This window comes from Sturnira hondurensis, unplaced genomic scaffold, assembly GCF_014824575.4.
Source record: "Sturnira hondurensis isolate 20B ecotype Veracruz unplaced genomic scaffold, ASM1482457v3 Scaffold0017436, whole genome shotgun sequence".
Lineage (NCBI taxonomy): Eukaryota > Metazoa > Chordata > Mammalia > Chiroptera > Phyllostomidae > Sturnira > Sturnira hondurensis.
This window is the reverse complement of record NW_028090067.1, coordinates 10901443-10923181: the sequence shown is the minus strand read 5'-3', so window position 1 is coordinate 10923181 and position 21739 is coordinate 10901443. Positions and strand designations below refer to the sequence as shown.

The 21739-nt window shown below is 43.1% G+C and overlaps 1 protein-coding gene across 1 annotated transcript in view; it reads left to right on the top strand.

The window, feature by feature from the left end:
- The window catches only part of ALDH1L2 (aldehyde dehydrogenase 1 family member L2), a 53460-nt gene extending 31945 nt beyond the window's left edge, over positions 1-21515 (top strand). The window contains exons 11-23 of the mRNA XM_037067915.1: positions 176-295; positions 859-986; positions 2695-2845; positions 4688-4758; positions 4835-4940; positions 5174-5261; positions 5741-5834; positions 7227-7326; positions 8193-8291; positions 10489-10654; positions 14467-14572; positions 17428-17627; positions 20092-21515. Coding sequence (XP_036923810.1) covers positions 176-295; positions 859-986; positions 2695-2845; positions 4688-4758; positions 4835-4940; positions 5174-5261; positions 5741-5834; positions 7227-7326; positions 8193-8291; positions 10489-10654; positions 14467-14572; positions 17428-17627; positions 20092-20147 — 1485 coding nt within the window. The 3' untranslated portion in view covers positions 20148-21515. The remainder of the gene's footprint in view (positions 1-175; positions 296-858; positions 987-2694; positions 2846-4687; positions 4759-4834; positions 4941-5173; positions 5262-5740; positions 5835-7226; positions 7327-8192; positions 8292-10488; positions 10655-14466; positions 14573-17427; positions 17628-20091) is intronic.
- Positions 21516-21739: the final 224 nt, after the last annotated feature.

Sequence of the window (21739 nt, the reverse complement as noted above, 5' to 3'; positions counted from 1 at the left end):
TCAACAAAGGGAGAAGAAGCATAAAACGGAGTAAAAATAGCCTCTTCAACAAATGGTGTTGGGAGATCTGGACAGCTACATGCAAAAAAGTGAACCAGCTTCTTTATTGCTATTCAGTATCAAATGGCTAAGCACAGAAATCCACTGAATCCATTAACATAATTCTCTCTTTCAGGTTTCAAAGGAGGTCAACGAAATGACAGTAAAAATGCCCTATCAGTGTTTCATAAACGGAGAGTTCACAGATGCTGAGGATGGAAAGACTTACGACACTATCAACCCAACAGACGGCTCTGTGAGTAACGGCCCAGTGAGCACAGTGACCAGAGGTCATGGAGGTTTGGTTTATAGCACAGTGGTAAAACGGACAGTCTCAAGAATTACTTTTTTCTCTCACCCTGCCTCCAAGCACTTAATACAAATGTGCTTCCTGCATTCCTTTCAGCTCCTCAATTCTGGTACTGGCTGTCAACTATAGTAACCTATTTCAGAGCATGCGTGTGTATGACAAATTTAGACAGGTGTGTGTACACATCAGAGGCACGCCTACACATAACGCTGTATGTGGGGGGAAGTTTCAGACTTTGCAAGCCCATGAAAAGAAACTCAGCTTCCCTAGCCACTCGAGGAAATCATCCCAGTTTTCCTAAATGTGTCTTCCCATAATGCAGCGTGAGGTGAGAAGCACCAAATTTCAGGCTTGTAATTTTCATGTTGAAATGATTTATCTTTGTTCATTACCAGAGGGGTGGGTTTTCCATTCTCTGGATTTTATCATGTGATGTTACATCTAAGGAGCATATTCATGTATCTTGCTATAAAATCAACTTGAACCTATTTCGACTCACCTTTAAATAGATAATATGCAAAGTATCCTATGCGTCTCTGGTGGATGTTGATAAAGCGGTAGCGGCAGCCAAAGATGCCTTTGACAACGGGGAGTGGGGAAGAATGAACGCGCGAGAAAGAGGAAGGCTGATGTACAGGTCAGTTTCTTTAAAACGCAAGTCTGTGAACTTTGATATTGACTAACATTGCCGAGATTTAAAATACTTCTTCAAAACATTCTAATATTTACCTATTATAGAACACATCTTCTGTTACTTACATCATAGGAAATTTCATATAGATGAGTTCCTGACTTTTGTATCATTGCTTGTATCAGTCAAAGTCCCAGTACGAAATGGTTTTTTTAAAAGATTTTACTTATTTATTATTAGAGAGAGGGGAAGGCAGGGAGGAAGAGAGGGAGAGGAACATTAAGGTGCGAGAGATACATCGATCAGTCACCTCTCACACACCCTGAACTGGGAACCTGGCCTGCAACCCAGGCATGTGCCCTGACTGGGAATTGAACCAGTGACTTTTTGGTTTGTAGGCCCGCACTCAATCCACTGAGTCACACAAGCCAGAGTGGGAATGAAGTTCAATAAAGGACTATTTACCAAGATGTGGGCAAGGTCAAGAGGGATGATGAAGTTCCCAGGGTTAGCAACAGGGAGCAGCTACCACTACTCAAAGGTCCCAAGGGACAGAGGAAGGGGCTGTTATAACATCTGGCAACGTCTAAAGCTGTAGGAGACGACCATGCTATGGTGGCTTTTGGTTGGGGGACACAGCCGCTGCTCAACCCAGCCCATCTGTGAGGCAGCCAGGGGTTTCAGATCCCCAACCAATTTGCTTCTCGCTCACGAGTCTTCTGGGGACGCCACCCACCGGACTGTCAGTGGCCCAGCCCAGTGAAAGGGCAAGGAAGCCAGGGGACGCAGTCTAGGAAGGTCATTTTCCCAAGCGATAGAGCAGGATGGAGAGTGGAAAACAGCAACACATGGAGACTATCCAGCACCCTGTTGTTTTCAAAGGCAGATTCTAAATCTCCTTTATGTAGAGGAAACAGAAGCGAGGAAGGAGCACACTAAGGCCTGGAAAGGGTATTACACGTTGATAACTGAGGACGTCAAGAAAAATTCAGTTCTCCCATAAATTAAGTTTTCTCCTCACTGCAGCCAAATAGCTGACCTTGGGCAAAAGGTCTCTTAGAGCAGGATCCGGGGGAAACACTGGGGTGGGGGCAGTTCACGCCTGGCTTTGGAACGGTCCAAAGAGGGCAGCTCAGAGAACTACGAAAGGAGAACATGCAGCAAAGGTGAGAAAAAAGAAGAATTTTGACCCTTTCATAGTCATTAGATCGTCTTACACTTGTCTTCCCACAGAAACTGGACACCAGACAGAAATCTGTCGCGGTGTGTGTCGTTCATTCCGTCTGTTTCTATCACGTCCTCTTCAGCCAGGGATCGGTGCGGAGGTATTTCTGCACCGGCCCGAGATCCTCACACATTCGAAGATTCTCCCAGGCCCTGCTCCAGCACCTCCCCGTATATCCCCGAGCTATGCGCAGGCGCAGTGTTTCCTGACATTGATCTCCTCGGACTGCCTCCATCACTCCCCTACTTCTCACCCACTTAGGAGGTGAATCGTGCAGGCTTCCAACACCCTCTGCTTCTCTCGGAACTCTTGGAGCAAATTATTTACAACTTTATTAGTTTAATGTCTGTCTTCCCAGACTCTCCGTGAACACAGAGGCCCGGTCCCTTTGTGTTCATCTGGGAATTCTCTGCCCTCAGCACGGTGCCTTATATGACAGAGGGGCTCAGTTAATATTTGTTGGGCGGATTTCTCTCACTGACCATACAGACTTGCAGACCTACTGGAAGAGAACCAAGAAGAGCTGGCAACCATTGAAGCCCTCGATTCAGGCGCCGTCTACACCTTGGCTCTGAAGACTCACATTGGAATGTCTGTGCAAACATTCAGGTACTTTGCTGGCTGGTGCGACAAAATCCAGGTAGGTGCAAGTGAGGTTTGTCCCCATGCTGACCATTCCCAAAGGGAGAGGGACGAACATTGACTAGTTGTTGAGGACACTGTGTCAGAGCCACCCCTTACGTAGCAGGTTTTCTCACCTAATCCTCATAGTGGTCACCCGAGGTGGGTGCAGACCTAGCATCCCTCATACAGGTGAGGAAGGGGAGGCTTGAGGACAGTGAATGACTTCCAATGGGGTCATTCACTGAATGGTAATATAGTAAGTAAACCACAGGGCTGGGATTCGAATGTGAGGTTTTTCTGAATCGAAGTCCAGTGATGTTGTTTGTACTTCAACTGTAATTTCTCCTGAGGGCATCTAATCTGCTGGACGTACAGGGAGAAGCCGGGCACCATGGAGGGATCGCAAACTCAAATGCCTACAGAGGTCAGAGAGCAAACGTAGATGGGCTAAGCAGGCTGGGTATAAGAAAAAAAAGTTAAGACATGAGGACAATATATATTTCATTTTCCTCTTACTATAAAAAATAAGTGGCACATGTGTGATGACAAATGGCAACCATACTTGCCTTTGGCTCTGGGGCTACAAAAGGGAAAGGTCGAACTTACCTCAAACAACAGAATTCATGCCACTCATAGACTCATGATCATCACTGCAGTGCCAGCCATCACAGCCACACTCCCAGCATGAGTAAAAAGGAAATGCAGAAGGGGATAAACGTAAAAGTAATTTGAAAAGCATTACCACCCCTCCCTTCCAATGCCTTGGGAGGCTGCCCAGACCCTACTGGAGGTTACAGATAATACCATAGAAGGTATATGCCTTATATTATATTTCCAGTCCCAAGCACATCTGGCCCAAAGGGTTTCAGATAAGAGATTGCACACTTAATTGTTTCAGTAACAACAATAATATTTTATGTGGCAAACAACTATATAGCTTCATTAAGGATTATATCATGATTCAGTTGTGGTTGAGTTTGCCTACATATAAGAGAGAAGCCAACTTAAGAAGTTTGTTTTTATCTCAACTTCAAGAAGTCCGAAGGCAGGCCATCAGGTCTAGTATGTGAGACGAAGTTTCCCTCTCTTTCTCTGCCAGGCCAGCTTAGTACCCTGTGATCTCTACTCTTGAGGCTGTCTCGTGGTCTCATGATAATCACTGCAGTGCCAGCCATTTCAGCAACATTCTGAGCAGGGAGAAGGAAGAAGTGGGAGTGGGGGAAAGGGAAAAAGGCACTTGTTTGAGCTGAGTCATTCCCCTCCCAATGCCTTGTGCTTACATCTTCCACTAAGCTTTCCTATCTACTATGAAAACTGGGAAACAGTGTTTCTTATATAGGCATATTGCCATCCCCATCATTAAGGTAGGGTTTTTGTTATTAAGGACAGAGGAGAGAATGAATATTGAGCAGGCAATTAACATTCTCTGCCATGCTAAGAAATTGGAATGGAGGTGAATAAATCAAAAGTATGTTTATTCTCCAGTGATTCAGTTCTTTCAATAAAAAAGTAGTTCCTTTCTTGGTGTGGATCTATTCCTGATAAATTGAACACCACCGTTTCATATCAGGTAGGAAACACAAGCGTCAGGAAATTCTTTGAGATTAAGGAAAAAAATTTAAACTATTTATAATATCAAATCTCTAACCTATTTTGAACAGAAATTCACTCATTTCAAAGATGGGTCCTTTTCCTCTTATACACTCCTGTTGCCTATCATTGGCACCCCGACCGAGATCCAACCCTGCAGCCCAGGCATGTGCCCTGCCTGGGAATCAAACTGGCGACCTTGTGCTTTGTGGACCGATGCCCAGCCCACTGAGTCACACTGATCAGGGCCAACCTTTTTGTTATTTAGGGTTCTACAATTCCCATCAACCAGGCCCGTCCAAATCGCAACCTGACCTTCACCAAGAAGGAACCACTTGGGTAAGACAAGGAAAGCATCTCTGAGCAACTTGTGTTCGTCTGGGACAACTAAGGATGTCGTCTTTCTTCCTCGCAGTGTCTGTGCCATTATCATCCCCTGGAACTATCCGTTGATGATGCTGGCCTGGAAGAGCGCCGCCTGTTTGGCCGCAGGCAATACCCTAGTGCTCAAGCCCGCGCAGGTAAGACGCGAGGGAGGGGCCGGGTGCAACCTCTCCTCCTCTCCTATTTACTTAAAAACAGAGACATACATGCTTTGCACTATTTTGCCACTTTGCTGTAAGTCTGAAGTTATGTGAAAGAGAAGAGAAAAAATTAAATTAACTCTAGTGCAGCCACAGAGGGAAAGTTGGGTATTGGATCTAAAGGACGGGACGAAGTCTGAAGAAGGTCACTGCTGTCTGCTTCTGCTCAGGTCACGCCCTTGAGTGCTTTGAAGTTCGCAGAGCTGTCTGTGAAGGCAGGTTTTCCGAAGGGGGTAATCAACATCATCCCAGGCTCAGGTATGGACCCGCTTCGCCACGGCTGACGAATGGTACAGGGGGCGCTGAGGGGCTGTTTTCCAGACAGTCCCGAATTATAACTACGCATTAAAACTAAAGACAGTGTACCAAACAGTTAACTTAAGGATATGCTTCCTGTGCACTGAAGTCTTAAAATGGAAATGTTATGGTGCATCAGTAGGGCGGGAGGGCCAGAAATTGTACGGCACTGTAAAACTACCCTGCGGTGGCCCGTTTCCATTTTTAAAGCCTATTTTGGAAGATTTAAAAAAAAAAAACAAGCTTACCCATCTTGTGGGGAGGATAGGAGTTGCATAAAAGATATTATTTAGAATTGTGACAGTTTATAATTAACACAGAAAAGGTATAACCAGGATTTCAATGAGAGCTTAGCAATCTCCCTCAATGAATTCAAAGACACCCCGGCCATCAGAACTTGACCTGTGTTTGAAATTGTGTGTGATTCCCTGAATCTACAGGAGGCGTGGCCGGACAACGCCTTTCTGAACACCCTGATGTCCGCAAACTTGGCTTCACTGGTTCCACTCCTATAGGCAAACAGATCATGAAGAGGTATTTATCTGAATATGTCGATTTACTGTAGACCCTGTCAAATGAGGTTTTTGGTTTAGCTTTTGCTTCTTCGAATAGGGGCTTGTGGAGGGAGAAAAATCACATCAGATTTAGAAGAGAAAGCTTCTACTTATCACTACAGGGTATCGAAATGTTTGAATATAATAAAACCCTTTCCAAACTGTAAAGCCCACCGTCAATTCAAATAGAGCCGTGTTGAAATTCTACACCCCGCCGGTAGCTTTAACAGCCCAGCACAAAACATCCGCTGTGCCGGCTCTGTGACCAGGACTGTTTTGTGGAGCATAAGGAAGAACCCGAAAAGACATGTCAATGACAAATGTGGGTTTCAAATAAAATGAATTTCTAAAAAGCAGTAACATTCGTTTTTAGAAAGTTACAGACACTTTAAATAGCAGTCCAAAAGCAGGCAGTGGTTAAAGTCAACGTAATGGAGTACTGTGCGGTCGTGTCCACGGGGCATTTTACTAACACTGAAAAGTGTTGTTAACATGGTAAGTGGAAAAGAAAATAAGGTATAAAACTGTATATATTGGACGATTCCCAACTATGTTAAATAAGGCAAAGGCTGTGGTTGGACACGGACCAGAAATAACAACATCAAAATGATAAAAACAATGGTTAGTGAGCCATGGAATTGTGGTTTTTTTTCTCTTTGTGAATTTCTTTAAATTTTAAAAATGTTTTAAACGATGCTTTTGTCAAAAAGGGGGAAAGAAGCAATTACTTACAAAAATCTGTATTTCCCCCAGTGTTCCAGTAATCTGGTTTGAGGCTAAATTCTTTGCCAGGCTTTTATATAACCAAACTTCTTGTACCTAAAAAAATCTCAGTTTACCTATGAGGATCTCTTATCATTTACCACGGAATTCAAAACAAAACTTTATTACGGAAAATATCTAACAGACAAAGCACACAGAATAAATAGCCTAACAAATTTCCATGTGCCCCCCACCTAGTTTCAACAATTTTCACCATTCTACCACTCAAGCTTTGTTTTTGTACAACTTTCTGAGTATTTCTAAGGCTCAATTGTTTTCTTTTTCTTTAAATAAAAGATTTTCTTTCTTTCTTTATTTTAGAGAGAGGGGAAGGGAGAGAGAAAGAGAGGGAGAAACCTCAGTGTAGGTTTGCCTCTCGTGTGCCCCTCACTGGGGACCCGGCCTGCAACGCAGGCACGTGCCCTGACCCGGAATCAAACTGGCAACCCTTTGGTTTGCAGGCCGGCACTCAACCCACTGAGCCACACCAGCCAGGGCTCAATTATGTTTTCCACGTCAAGTGGTAATTATGGTAAGGAGAGAGACAGACAGACAGATAGAAAGGCAGAGGGAGAGACTAAATGTTCATTTCTCATTTATTTTTCTGTAGTTGTGCTGTGAGCAACTTGAAGAAAGTTTCCCTTGAACTTGGTGGCAAATCCCCACTTATAATATTCAATGACTGTGAACTTGACAAAGCCGTGCGAATGGTAAGAGTATGTCACATCCAACTAAGTAGGTGCCTACTTCTAAAACACATTTCAATAAAATAAAACAGGAAAAAAAAACAAACAAAAAAGACATTTTACCTCCTTGCTCATTAGAAATCTTTTTTAAAAATATTTTATTTATTTTTATTTATCTTTAGAGGGGAAGGAAAGGAGAGAGGGAGAGAAATATAAATGTATGGTTGCCTCTTGTGGGTCCCCTGCCGGGAACGGGGAACAGGCCTGCAACCCAGGCATGTGCCCTGACTGGGAATCGAACCGTGATCATGTGGTTCACAGGCCCGCGCTCAATCCACTGAGCTACACCAGCCAGGGCTAGAAATCTTAAAGTGAGATTCAGTCTTGTCTAGTCATATATAGAAATTATCTTCTTTGGGCTTAGATTTGAGAATACTCAGAACACTTAGTTTTTTAAAATAATGTCTTTATAATTTGTCTCATTAAGGTGTTTTTAAATCTTGGAAGTCGGGGAGTCTTTCGAACATTTATGATTCATACAAACTAATATGGAGTTCTCAAAAGCAAAATTTGATTTATAGAACAATCTAGGTTTTCTTGCGACACAAAATTTGTGTTTGGTGGCATGTCCTTCTTTTTTTACACACTTTTTTAAAGTGCTCATGGACCAAAACAGGCAAAGGAGAACCAAACCCCGTGAAAGCACACTAGGTCAAAACGGAGTAGTTCCGGCGGCTCTCATCGCTGAGCAGGCTCCGGATCTTGTGTTTCTGCCACCTCTTGTGCTGCCTGCTGCCTTCCGGTAGCATCCGAGTCTCAGCGCTTGCACTTTTCTGACAATCCCGACTTCCCAAGCAGCCGTAACAATGCCTTCTCCTCTGCTGCCCAAGGGCATGGGAGCTGTGTTTTTCAACAAAGGAGAGAACTGCATCGCGGCCGGGCGGCTGTTCGTGGAGGAATCCATCCACGACGACTTCGTGACCAGAGTGGTAAGGCTCCTGCGAACTGGCTCCGTCAGTCCGGCAGGAATTGCTGTGACTTGAAAAGCACTTCTGAGACTCGGTGAATTTTAGGTGTGATAATAGTCCTGTGGTTATATTTTCTAAAAAAACAACAACACGGTCCTTATCGTTGAGAGCTACTTTTTGATGTATTTATAGGTTCAATTATATTATGTCTAGACTTGGCTTCCCTCCTGGTCCCGGGGAGGGGAGGAACTGAGCAGGGGAATAAATTGGCCATGAATTGGGCATTGTTGAAGTTGGGTGATGGGTATACAGAGTTTTACTATATTATTTGTCTACTTTTATATGTGTTTATAATTTTTCATAGTAAAAAGTTATAGGTCTGTGTAAAAAAAAAAAAACCTTTAAGAGCTGTTGTGGTTATAGCTTGCTCTGCATTTACAGTATATTAAACCCTGACACTGAAGGTTTTTCTAAACCCCTACATTGGAATTGACTCTACACTGCTAGATCCTTACAAATCCTCAGTGTGTAGTTATCAGGACAGATGTCACTTCCTCCACTAAGATAGATGAGAGACAGACAGACAGACAGATACATACTATAGATTGACCATGATTCTATAAATAGGGGACTAAGAGCTATTTACAGAACTATTAAGATGAATTCCATGACTAAAATAAACTCTAAACTGCCGCCGCCCGCGGCAGCAAGGGTGGTCGCGAGGTGAGGCGAGGGACTTAAAGAATGGAGAGGACCATGAGCTCTGCTGGCAAATGGCAAATTTATTCAAGGAACTGCTGGCTTATATGCAGAACTGCAGTGGCCTGAGAACAATGCTGTTTTACAAAAGTTTGTACACTCCCGAAGGCTATCAAGAGGGCAAGATGTTCTCATATCCTGAGAACATGAGCCCAAAGATAGCAGTGTCCTCATTACTATCACTTCCTTGGAACATGACGCATATGCCAAGATCTTGTTCTTTCCTTCAAGGCTGAGAAGGAGAAGGTCCGGAAGATGTCAAGATACCCGCCGGCTCCAGGGACCAGAAACCAAGTCCCGCCACCATTTTCACAGTGGGGGCTCTGTCCTTGGTCCCCTGCGGCCTGGCGGGCTCCCACACTAAACTATGCTTAGAGTTTAGAGTTTATATCATTACGATGGTAATAGTGATTATGAGTTGTTTATATTTGAAAAACAAGCACCCAGCATTTTTCCAGAGGCAATTCCCTCCCCACCACCACCTCCCCGGCCCATCCCAAGAGGCAAATATTCTTTCTTTATGAGAGTAGAAAACAAGGAAGTCCGAGGGGGAGGCAGGTGGTGGGCAGTGGCCGCCTCCGGAATATCCGGGTAATTCAATTCTGTGCCTCAGGAAAACAGTTACAGGACCACGTGGCATGGGTTCTCACAACTCTAACCTGTTGCATTTCAAATGCTGAGCCCAACAATGTCGAGGATTTACTGTATCAGTTTGGTACTCATGAGACTTAGATTCATTCAGTTGTTCAACAGGTACTTTTTTGAGGGATTAGTGCCAGGCCTAAGTTCAAATTGATGGGCCTGTGGGGTCAGGGTTACTCCCATTCTTTCTTCTTACTAGACTGGGACTTTACATGTGAAAATGCAGAAACAGGTTAAGATACCTGAGGTGCACACAAGAAGTGATTACAAAGACATGTCGGTGACGAACATTGTTCAATAAAGATGGTTTTTCATCAGAACAATTTACCAATTTCTCTGGCATGGCTGTGCCATGAGAATTTCCCCAGGGCAGTCTACCACATTGGGGATAGGAAAAAAAAATAACAATGTGGCCACTGGAAATTCTTTTGTTGTGAAGAAGAAAAGTACGCTGTCTTAACAAAAATCCCGGAACATCGGATTTGCTATTTTAATGGATTAACATTCAGGATAATTTTCAAATAGCATATGTAGCTCATGTTCTGTTAGAATCAGTGGTTAAGAGTGGAGGTTTTCAAGTCAGGAAAACTACGATATTGGGGGGTTGTATGCCCTTGGTCGAGTCACCCCTCTAAGCCTCCGTGTCTTTGTCTGTCAGATGGAAATAATAAAGCCCATCTCTAGCGCTGCTTTGAAGACTAAATGACCCCATATTTTAACAGCTCAGTGTAACACCCACCATGTAGTAGAAGCTCAGTCGAGGGCGTCCATTATTCTTACTAACAGTCTGGTGTTTTGTGAACTGGGTAACATACAGGTGGAAGAGATTAAAAAGATGAAAATCGGTGATCCGCTTGATAGATCTACTGATCACGGGCCCCAAAACCATAAGGCCCATCTGGAGAAGCTTCTGCAGTACTGTGAAGCAGGGGTGAAGGAGGGCGCCACCCTGGTGTACGGGGGACGGCAAGTTCCAAGGCCAGGTAAGACCACCTCCAGGGGTACTGGGCTGGCTGAACAGTATTTTGCATAAAATACTGTGTGTGTTTTATGCAAAAAAAAAAAAACGGTATGTTTTTTTTGCATAAAATAAAAGACACGTGTTTTTTTTTTTTATTTTCACCAATAACTTTATCGATTCGGATATTTTGAGTATGTTGGCTGACTCCTGCTATTGGCTTCCAGTGGGTAAAGGCCAGGAGTNAAAAAAAAAACAGTATGTTTTTTTTGCATAAAATAAAAGACACGTGTTTTTTTTTTATTTTCACCAATAACTTTATCGATTCGGATATTTTGAGTATGTTGGCTGACTCCTGCTATTGGCTTCCAGTGGGTAAAGGCCAGGAGTGTTGCTAAACATCTCCCAGTGCATACGACAGCCCCACAGCAAAGAATTATTTGGCCAAATGTCAACAGAACCAAGAAACTTTGCAAACCACTTTCAGCATGTTCTATCAGTCACAAAACCTTCTCTGCAACTTCACTGCACAAATCTTTTTTGTATTTTTACCTTTCTTGAAATACTAAAGCATAATACACCAAAAATATTGTGCATTTTTTCCATCTTTAATATTAAAATGGCTGCACAGAAATTCACCAATTTTGATAAGTTTTTTTTAAATGCACACTAATACGACAGCCATCACAATCCAATCTAACAAAATTGTTTCAAATGAAAGTAAAGACAACCAAGCACCACTAAAGCCATCGTAGGGAAAAATGTGACGGACTTCCTGACCAACCCCGTGTAAGGGGTGTCTGGCTTCTGGCTTCTGGCTTCTTAAATTGTACTAGGTGGTAACAATCTTTATAGCAGTACCAGCTTGCCTCAAAAGTAGAAGAATCAATTTCTAGATCCTACTTGGCCACTAATAAGCTGTGGTACCTTGGACAACACAATTTCTCTGAGCCTCCCATGTAAAATGGGATAAAATGTGCATACACTGCTTTCCTAGGCTGTGAAAATCCAATCGCAGAATAGATAAGATGGGGCCCTTAGCGGCACTGTAAACAGGTGCGCCGGATAACTGTGTTACTCGGGTGCTGCTGGTGTTTCCGGCACTGTGAGATTTAATCTTAGTCAGCATAGCAGGGAAAGATTCATTCCTCTTATCTAAAGCAGTACCTATTACTGAGATAGTGAGTGGCTCGTTGTCATGATACCAAAAAGGAGAAAAAGACAGACAACTACAAAAACTCAGTTTTGGCTCCTGTAGGTAGATGGTGCACCAATACCCTACTCTGAAAATTGGTAATTAGAAGGGAAAAAAATCAACACTCTGTGTTTCTGTATGAACTGAATTTCTGGATAACTGAGTAGCTAATGAAGGAGACTTCTCCCCCCACCCCCAACAGAGGAGTCCCTGCTAATTAATCTAGGGAAGAAAATGATAGAACAGAAAAATCACCCGTTTGCAATCCCTACTTGAATGAAATAACTGATTCAGGCAGTGATCATCAGGGAGGCTAAATGAGGGGGAGAAAGTTGATGGGGGCCTGAGTATTCGTAAGGTGCCACAGTGTCACCCCCCAGATTGCCTGCCAGTCACAAGAAGAAAAGCGCGGCGTTACAATGGAGGGGTCAGGCCGCCACCACGCAGAACCCCTTCGAACCACTCAGCACCACATGGCATCAGCGAGAGCAGGACAGCTGGATGGGAGGTGTCTCCTGTGGGATGCAAAGGGTAACACACAGCCTCATCCTCAGTGTTCCTGCCAAAAGTGTTTAACCTGAACCTAATCATGCCTTTAGGTCAATTTTACGTGTGCAGGAAACACAGGGCATAGAAGAACAATGACAAAGAATCAATGACAGATCTAAAAATGCAAGATATGAGGTCTGTCCAGGAGGTATCCAGCCATGTACTACAAAAAATGGAGACATTGAAGAAGGTACAAGAAACATTGTACACTGGACAGTGACACCTCAGTCCTCTTCAAAGCAGGCACCTTGGGGCCTCACCTAGTGGCCATCAGCTGCCCCATCACATTTTCCTCAGTCTCACTGATGGTCTGAAATCTCTTCCCTTTCAAAGGTGATTTTAGTTTTTCGAAAAGCCCAAAGTCACAGGGCATCAAATCTGGGGTCAGTCACGTAGGTGATTTGATGTTTTGCCAAAAACCTCTGTACAAGACAGTGGGTGTGTTGTCGTGTTAAAGCTGCCAATCACCAGTTGCCCATAGCTGCAGCCTTCTGAATCATTTGAATAGTTTCTGCAGAGGAATGTTCAAGCGAAGTGCAAACTTTGATGCAGATTCGTTGCTCTACTCGGTCATTTTGAATGTGACAGCCACACAGTACATATGTTCACACAGTGGTGTCTACCATCCCCAATGACTAGTACAGTGAAGTCGTCATTGTTCACACATGCGCATTCCAGTCCACTCTCCTTGGCTGCCAGGTGACATCGATGTCCCGCATTCTCATTATCTTAACAAAGATTGGACTTTTTCTAGGCAGACCTCATACTGTACAGGACAAGTGACTCAGTCTGTTTAATACATTGATGGCATGAAAAATAAAGGGCAGAGACAAGGGGAAAATGTTCTAGATTAAAGGATATTTAAAGCTTGGGCTGGGTAGCTCAGTTAGTTAGAGCATTGTCCAGATACAACAAGGTTGTGGGTTCAATCTCTGGTCATAGCACATAAAAGAAGCAACCAATGAATACCTAAATGAGTGGAACAACGAATCGATGTTTCTCTCTAAAGAATAAATAAATAGGTATCAAAAAATAAGAATATAGTAATTAAGTGGATTGAGCGTGGGCCTGCGAACCACATGATCACAGTTTGATTCCCAGTCAGGGCACATGCCTGGGTTGCAGGCCAGTTCCCAGCAGGGGACACATGAGAGGCAACCATATTTTGGTATTTCTCTCCTTCTCTCCTTCCCTTCCCCTCTAAAGATAAATAAATAAAATCTTTTAAAAAAAGAATATAGTAATTAAGACAGTTTAGTATCTGTTTAGAGACAAGTAAATTAAATGGCAAAAATGGTGAACTTTGAAGCAGACTCATAAACATATGGAAGCTTAATTTACGACAGAACTGGCATTGAATACGAGTGAGGAAGGCGTGGGGAATTTAATAATGCTGCCAGGACAATTGACTTTGAGAAAAATGAAATGTTAAAAAATTGTATATTAAAAACGTGTAAATTTCAACCTCACATTGTTCACACACACAGATAATAGATAAATAAATAGATAGGTAACATTTAAGAGATTTAACAACCAAATGTAACGTGTAGAACTTAAGTCCTGAATCAAACAAATCAACTGTTAGAAGGTCTTTCTAGACAATCAGAAATTAAAGTATAATTAAGAATAAGGAATTACCATAAATTTGTTAGGTGTGATAATGTATTGTGGCGTGTATGAAAATGTCCTTATTTTTTTCCAGATTTGTGCAGAAATACTTTCAGAGGTCAAAGTTGTCATCTCTGGAATTTTCTTTAAAAATATTTCAGCACAGAAGAATGACTCAAATATAGCAAAACATGAATAAATGTTTATTTTACTATTCATGATACTATTTTCTCTACTTTTACATATATTGGAAAATTGTGTAACAAAGACATTTAAGAAAATAAAAACCTAGGAACCATGGGCAAATGAAAGTCTTCTTGGTCAGTCCTACTTCTAGATATATTCTCAGATTTTACAGACAGTTCGAGGCTCATTTGGTGAGTTCGAGGCTTACTGACCCAGAGAAAAAGTACAATGTCATTAAATGAGAACTACGTTGAAAATTACCCTATTGTTAATGTTCTCTTCCTTCATTTTTCAAATAGGCTTTTTTATGGAACCGACTGTCTTCACAGATGTGGAAGACCACATGTATCTTGCCAAAGAGGAATCCTTTGGGCCTATTATGGTCATTTCTAAATTCCAGAATGGGTATGTTCTTCGGGCACAATTTAACGAGTTATGACTGGATAGGTTTTTTTCCCTTCTGCCATTGAGCTATATAAAGAGCGTAAAGTCAGTGAATATGTCATTCTCTACCATAAGAATAGTTGACTTAAATAATTAGAAGAGAGAACTAATTAATGTAGATTGAAAAGTATTTTTGCTTCTTAGCTTAAAATAATGGTAACATAGATTGAAATGTATTTTTGCTTCTTAGCTTAAAGTAATGGTAACGTGAGATTTTAGGGGGCTAAATTTTAGTTTTTGCACAGTCAATATTTGAAATGTCTCTGGAACAAGATAACGGAGAATGGCAGAACTGGTTTTCACATTTATATTCCTAGGAAAGCGGCATGTGCGAAATGTGGTTATCTCTGAGAAAGAGTGTTTGCTGCCTTCCTGGGGGGATTATGCCCCTCAAAGCCTAATACTCAACTTTTTATAGAAATGTCCACAATCACTGTGCAATCAACTGTAAATGAGATACTGGTTTGTTACAGCACAGAAAACTTCCCAAAGTATTCATCGTATCACAGAAGGCCATGTGGTAACTAAGCTCATATACGGATACTTAATACAATAGACTCATGGTATACTACACAAAATTCTTCTGAATTCTAGCTTCAGTTTTTCTTCCACCAATGATAAGGCGGGGGGAAAAAACAGACTATAGGCCTTAGAAGATCTTCTTGGCCCTTAATAGACACACGGTAAGAGATTTGGGGGGACTTGAAGCTAAAGTGAGTGAACTTGGACAAACTGATTCAAGGAGGCCCGGTTACTCTCACTTCCTCATTCTAAATTCCCCCATAAGATAGGCAGGCTTTGTGTTAAACTCAGAGATATTAGGAGCCCTGTTTTGGAGATATAGACCTAGATAAGTCATTCCTGTCCTCAAGGAGCCTGCCCTCTAATGGGGGAGAAGACACGGATATGGGCAACTAATCACAGGAGGCCAAAGGCAGACTGTGCAGGGCGGAGCCCCTGCACTCTGAGCCCACACCTGACTTGCTCTGTCCCTCGGTTTCTTTGTTTGTAAAACTGAGTTACTAACACTATCTGCTTTTTTTGGATCGTTCTAAGGATTAAGTAAGTGTTTGCTATTGGTGTGTTGCCATTGTTATGCTTGTTATTATTCTAGAAGTAGGCAAGAGATACCATGAAACTGTCATTTCAATAGTCCTCAGGAGCAACGGCATGAAGCCTTAGTCCAGTCTATAAATATTTGTGTCCCTACCATGTGNCTTTATGTTAAACTCAGAGATATTAGGAGCCATGTTTTGGAGATATAGACCTAGATAAGTCATTGCTGTCCTCAAGGAGCCTGCCCTCTAATGGGGGAGAAGACACGGATATGGGCAACTAATCACAGGAGGCCAAAGGCAGACTGTGCAGGGAGGAGCCCCTGCACTCTGAGCCCACACCTGACTCGCTCTGTCCCTCGGTTTCTTTGTAAAACTGAGTTATTAACACTATCTACTTTTTTTGGATCGTTCTAAGGATTAAGTAAGTGTTTGCTATTGGTGTGTTGCCATTGTTATGCTTGTTATTATTCTAGAAGTAGGCAAGAGATACCATGAAACTGTCATTTCAATAGTCCTCAGGAGCAACGGCATGAAGCCTTAGTCCAGTCTATAAATATTTGTGTCCCTACCATGTGCAATACAGAAGAAGTGGGAGAGTTTTAGCAGAGCCTCAGTTCCCTCCAATTTAGGTTCCAAATCTCTTGTGCGAGTTGAAAGTTGTGTGTAATCAAGATTGCCTTTGAAAATACCTTTGAGAGGCTCCACAGTCAAGCCTGTGCCGTCTCTTAGAAAATTCTGCACAATTCATTTTTCTTCCAGTTTTGGGAAAGGTTCTGTCTCTTTGCCCGAGCACCACATGATACTGGGCTTGCATCTACTGGCCCTACTGTAGGAAACCCACGCATTCCTGAGCATTAGAAAGACACTCAGGAAAGTGAGATGCTCACACTGTGACAGGCACGTAGGCACTGGACACATACTGAGTCACAGGGCAGGGAAATCACCAGACTGAATTAAGGGATTGTTTTACTCTCCTATTGAATTATTGTATTGACTGAATTTCCTCTCCTTTGCTGATGAGCTCCAGGTGTAAAGAGGAACACGGTGTTATCTCCGCCTTCAGGGAGCTTCCAGTCTAGCTGGGAGGGGAACCATAAGTACTCGAAGAGTTAATCCAAATCCTGATTTGGAGGAACTCATGCTTCCTGATTATAGCTGACTTTTACTGAGCAATTACTGTGTACTGGGCACTATTAGCTCATTTAATCCTCACAACAATGAAGCAGGTGCTATGACTATCATTTGCATTTTCACAAGAATAAACGAAAGCATGGGGAGATGAAGTCAGTTGCCCAGGGTCATCTGGGCAGTCTGGCTGGGAGCCTTCCCATTTGCCGCTACCGTCCGCCGCCGCTGGGGCCCTGGCAGGAGCTGAGGGGGCTTCAGGATGAGGCACCAAATGAGCCTCGAACTGTCTGTAAAATCTGAGAATATATCTAGAAGTGGGACTCAAGGGAGAGGAGGAGGAAGGAGGAAGTCATAAAGGAGATCCAATAAAGAAAATTGAAAAGATGACTTCAGATCAGATTTTAAATGGTGTTGTATGATACACATGAAAAATGGGACATGGAGCTGGAACATTTCATCGGGAGTTTCTTTTGGTGTAAGTCCGGACAATCTCATTTATAAAGATGTAAGCAGGTTGCCAGTAATGTTTTCCTGTTTCTAACACCAAAGGGAAAAATACCAGATCATAAAATGAGAGTGTGGTGGGTTACATTTAATGAAGTTTTCTATCTTCCTAAAAACATCCTGTAGGGACATCGATGGAGTGTTGCAGCGAGCAAATAACACAGAGTATGGTTTGGCCTCGGGGGTCTTCACGAGAGACATAAATAAAGCTATGTACGTGAGCGAAAAACTGGAGGCGGGAACCGTGTTTGTTAACACGTACAACAAGACGGACGTGGCAGCCCCGTTTGGCGGTGTGAAACAGTCCGGCTTCGGAAAGGACTTAGGTACGCTCGGCTTTTCTCCTGCCTCTGCTTCCCCAGCGCAGGGAAGTCTGCGCTGTGTTTCATGCAGCCCTTTTGTACCCCACGGAAGGGCATTCGTTTCCTACAAAGCAGCTGGACTTGGGGTGACAGGGCACGACAGTTTTCGAAATGTTAACTGTTGTTTTGACCATGCAGAAAAGTACACACATTGTGTGGAAAAGTGCTTCTATTTAAAAGAAGATGAATGTTGGAAGGTAAAAGAACCTCTGATGGTATCTTTTAGCTGAAATAGGTTGGGTTTAACTTACCTGACATTCAGCATGAACTTGGTTTAGCACGCATGGGACTAAGTGGAACCAAGATGGGAAAACTGGATTCCAGGCAGGAACCAGCGAGCTCGGAGAATGAGTCCTGTCTCTGAGCTGCTTGGCAACCTTTCAGAGTGCGGACTGCAGCCGGCAGGGGTTGCTGGGGGTCTGGGAACTCGGATTTCCCGTCTGTAGAAAGTTCCCAATGGAATGCACTGCGGGCAGGGGCACCACCACACTCCAAGCCGGAGCTCACTTTGAACACTAACCCAGGCCCCATTCTCACCTGTGTGAGCACACGCACTCTCACAGTGGCCCTGCGAGACAGGTGCCGTTTATTATCTTTATTTAATGGATGAGGAAAAAGAGGATTCAGAGAGGCTGGGTAACTCGCTCCAAGTCACACAGCCGGCCACTGGCAAGGAGAATTCGAGCCCGGCAAGCTGGCTGTGGAGCCCATGTTCTTAATTCCCCACAGTCAGGTCTAGCCTGTCATTTAAAAAACTGAAATATCTGTGATTTACTGAAATTATAGTCCACGAATACAAGTTTGGTTAATTTGGGATATTTTTACATTTTCTCTTTCCTGATGACTTTGAGCAATGTATTTGCAGCAATAAAAGTAGCTCTCATTTTCAATTCCATTGACTTGAATGTAAAGTCAGGTGGGGTTTTTTTTTCATGTCTTTCATCTGGCTCTCATTCCTGCATCCAAAACACAGCGGGAGATCTTCTTAGAGAAATTACTGTTATAAAACGAGGCCACTGTGCTCCACTTGTCTTTTGATAGAGTATAATGCACCAGCTTCAGGTTTCTGTTTTATTATAAAACAGGAGAATGTGCCTAATAGTTTCTTCCTCTCCCAGTTTTAAACTCCCTTAGCCCAGTGGTTCCCAGTTGCACAAGGATTACAATCACTGGGGAGCTTCAAAAAATAAGAATACAAAGATGCTGACTTAATGGCTCTGGGGTGTGACCTGGATCCAGGGCTTTAATGGCTCCCCAGGGTGATTCCAATGTAAGGTTACAACCCTGGGTTTAGCTCGGCTGTCAGCATCGCATACTCATTAGCTTGGCCTGGGGCATCCATGCCCCGTAACTGTGACAGAAGTGGATGGTTGTACTAGCTCAGAGCAGAAACGGAAAGCAGGACCTGTTTTTCTCTTTGGCCTGGATATGGCTTTCTCTGTTTTTAAGATACTATGTAAATCAGGAAAACTGCATTTTCCTTATTTTTAAAATATAATTAGTACTGAAGGCTGTAGGCAATTGTAACACAGTGGTGTTTGTGTATCTGAACATCTAGAAACATAGAAAAGGGGCAGTAAAAATGTGGTTGTAGAAGATAAGAATGGTGCACCTGCACAGGGCACTTATTATGAATGGACCTTGCAGGACAGGAAGCTGCTCTGGGTGAGTCAGTGAGTGAGTGGGGAGTGAGTGGGAAGGGCCAGGACCGGACCGTGCACTACACTCTGGAAACACTGTGCTCTTAGGGCCACACTACATTTATAAACAACACGAGATCGAACAAGTACAAGACAAATTAATGAAATCAAGAGACACAGGATATGCGAAGTGAAACAAGCCAGTCAGAGAAAGACAACTACTATATGATTTCACGTATAAGTGAAATCTAAAGAATAATATAGATGAACAAACAAAACAGAAACAGACTCAGAGATGCAGGGATGCAGAGGGCTGCTGGGGAACTGGGGGAAACAGATGCTGGGACCGAGAAGCACAGATTGGTGGTTACAAACTAGCTACGGGGATGTAAATTACAGCATAGGGAATGGAGTCAATAATATGGAAATAACTATGGATGGTGCCAGGTGGGTCCTAGAAATATAAGAGGGAATACTGTAGAAAGTGTATCATTGTCTAACCACTAAGATGTCCACCTGAAACTAATACAAAATAATACTGAATATAAACTGTAAGTGAACACATTTTTAACTTTGAAAAAAAGAGAGAGGGACAGTCAACACAAGAGGGGCCTCTGCCGGACGTAATCGCGTCAGAAGCTGCAGCTTCACGGTATCCTCAGGGGAGCACTGGTCTCAGCCACATTCTCCTGGCTGAGAGACCTAGACACATACACCTGCATTGGAAAGCCTGGTGACATCATGTCCACCTACGAACATCATCCATCAACAGTCTTTCTCTTCCCCAGGTGAGGAAGCGCTAAACGAATACCTCAAAACCAAGACGGTGACGCTGGAATATTAGAGCAGTGCCAGGATCGGAGGGAAACCCTCAGCAGAGAGCGCACCGCCTCAATTCTCCACTCACATGAGAAGCCTGGGCGTGCTGAAGAAGGATGTCTCAGCCACGAGCCCCAAATGACACACGGGGACCGTGGGGACAGGCCACATGTCTAAGCACACACCCATGTGCCTGAGCCACGCACCTTCTGTACCTTAAAACAACCTCCTCTTGTCAGTGTTTGTCTATGTCATACATCACACATATTTCTACAGTGCCGGGCTGGTTCCCCCGATCCCCAAACTAATCTAATCACGGCTGTTCATCTTGAAAATGGCAACCTCATGCAGTTATAATCACAGAGTACACTTTTTAGAAACTTGTACAGGTTTTAACCTCTAAACCATACATTTGGGTTATTTAAAAGATTTTTCTAGAATTTTGCCTTCAAGAAATAGTATTTGCTACAAGGAATGTAAAAGAAGTTCCTTTTTCCCCATGTTTGGAAATAAGATATTATCTTTGTGCCTTTGATGTTCTATTTTTCAGCCCACTGTGAGGGTGACCAACCCACACGCGGTTCTTGAATACCTGCTAGGTATGAGGGGGCATGTGTTCTCCTGAGGAGTATATGAAATTTAACGACGTGATCTCTGGTCCCCAACAGTTTACATTCCAGTCAGCGCAACTGACTTCTAGTATTCCTCATTTTATTATTTTTTTAAAATTTTTTTCTTCCCTTCCCACAACCCCCCCAACCCCCTGCCCCCAGATTATTCCTCATTTTAAAGTAAAATGTCTGCAATGTCATTGGCCTTGAAGAAGCCTGGGAATAGCCGTCACTTTGTCAGCAGCTTACAATCGGGACTGTAGGAAATCAATAATCAATAAGCAATGACCACAAAATCACAGGCAGAAAATACTCAAAAGGAAGGATGCTCGGTGACCCTGGCGTGGTCGAATAGAACGCCCTTCGTCTGCAAGCATTTTTTGTTACCTCGCAGCTCATTTACCATCAGCGCAGTTCTCAGTTGGAATGAACGTGCTCTGGGTTCACGTATGAAAAAAGTGACAAAGGCCTTATTATGAAGGGACCACTTTTAAACCCAGCATTTGAACTGATTTCATGTGATTTAACATATCACTTAACCCAATATTTTAATGATAGACGAAATGGCAAAGGAAGGATGCCCCTTCTAGACTAATCTTACCTTCTAATGTTCATCTCAGTTGGAATGTTTTTCATCTTCAGGCCATGAACCTCTGAGAATCTGATAAAGACAGAACCCCTCTGTTCCACGTCTAACCCCCAAATTCATTGCACACACACCATCCTGCAAACGGCTTCAGGGGATTCACAGACCTCCTGAAACCCACATTTGGGCCTCGGATTAGAGGCTCCTTTTTCCACAGTGATTTCTAAAGTTCTTACCAGCTGGAGTTTTGAAGTCAGACTGGATCAGAATCAAAGGCTTCATGGAATTCATAAAATTACCATTGAATTTCATTTGTATCCACAGCCTGCTAGGTGATTTAATTAACACACTGAGTAATTTAATTATCACTGTTCCTTCACATCACAGACTGTTTTGCTGGAGGATAAAGCTGCGATCTGC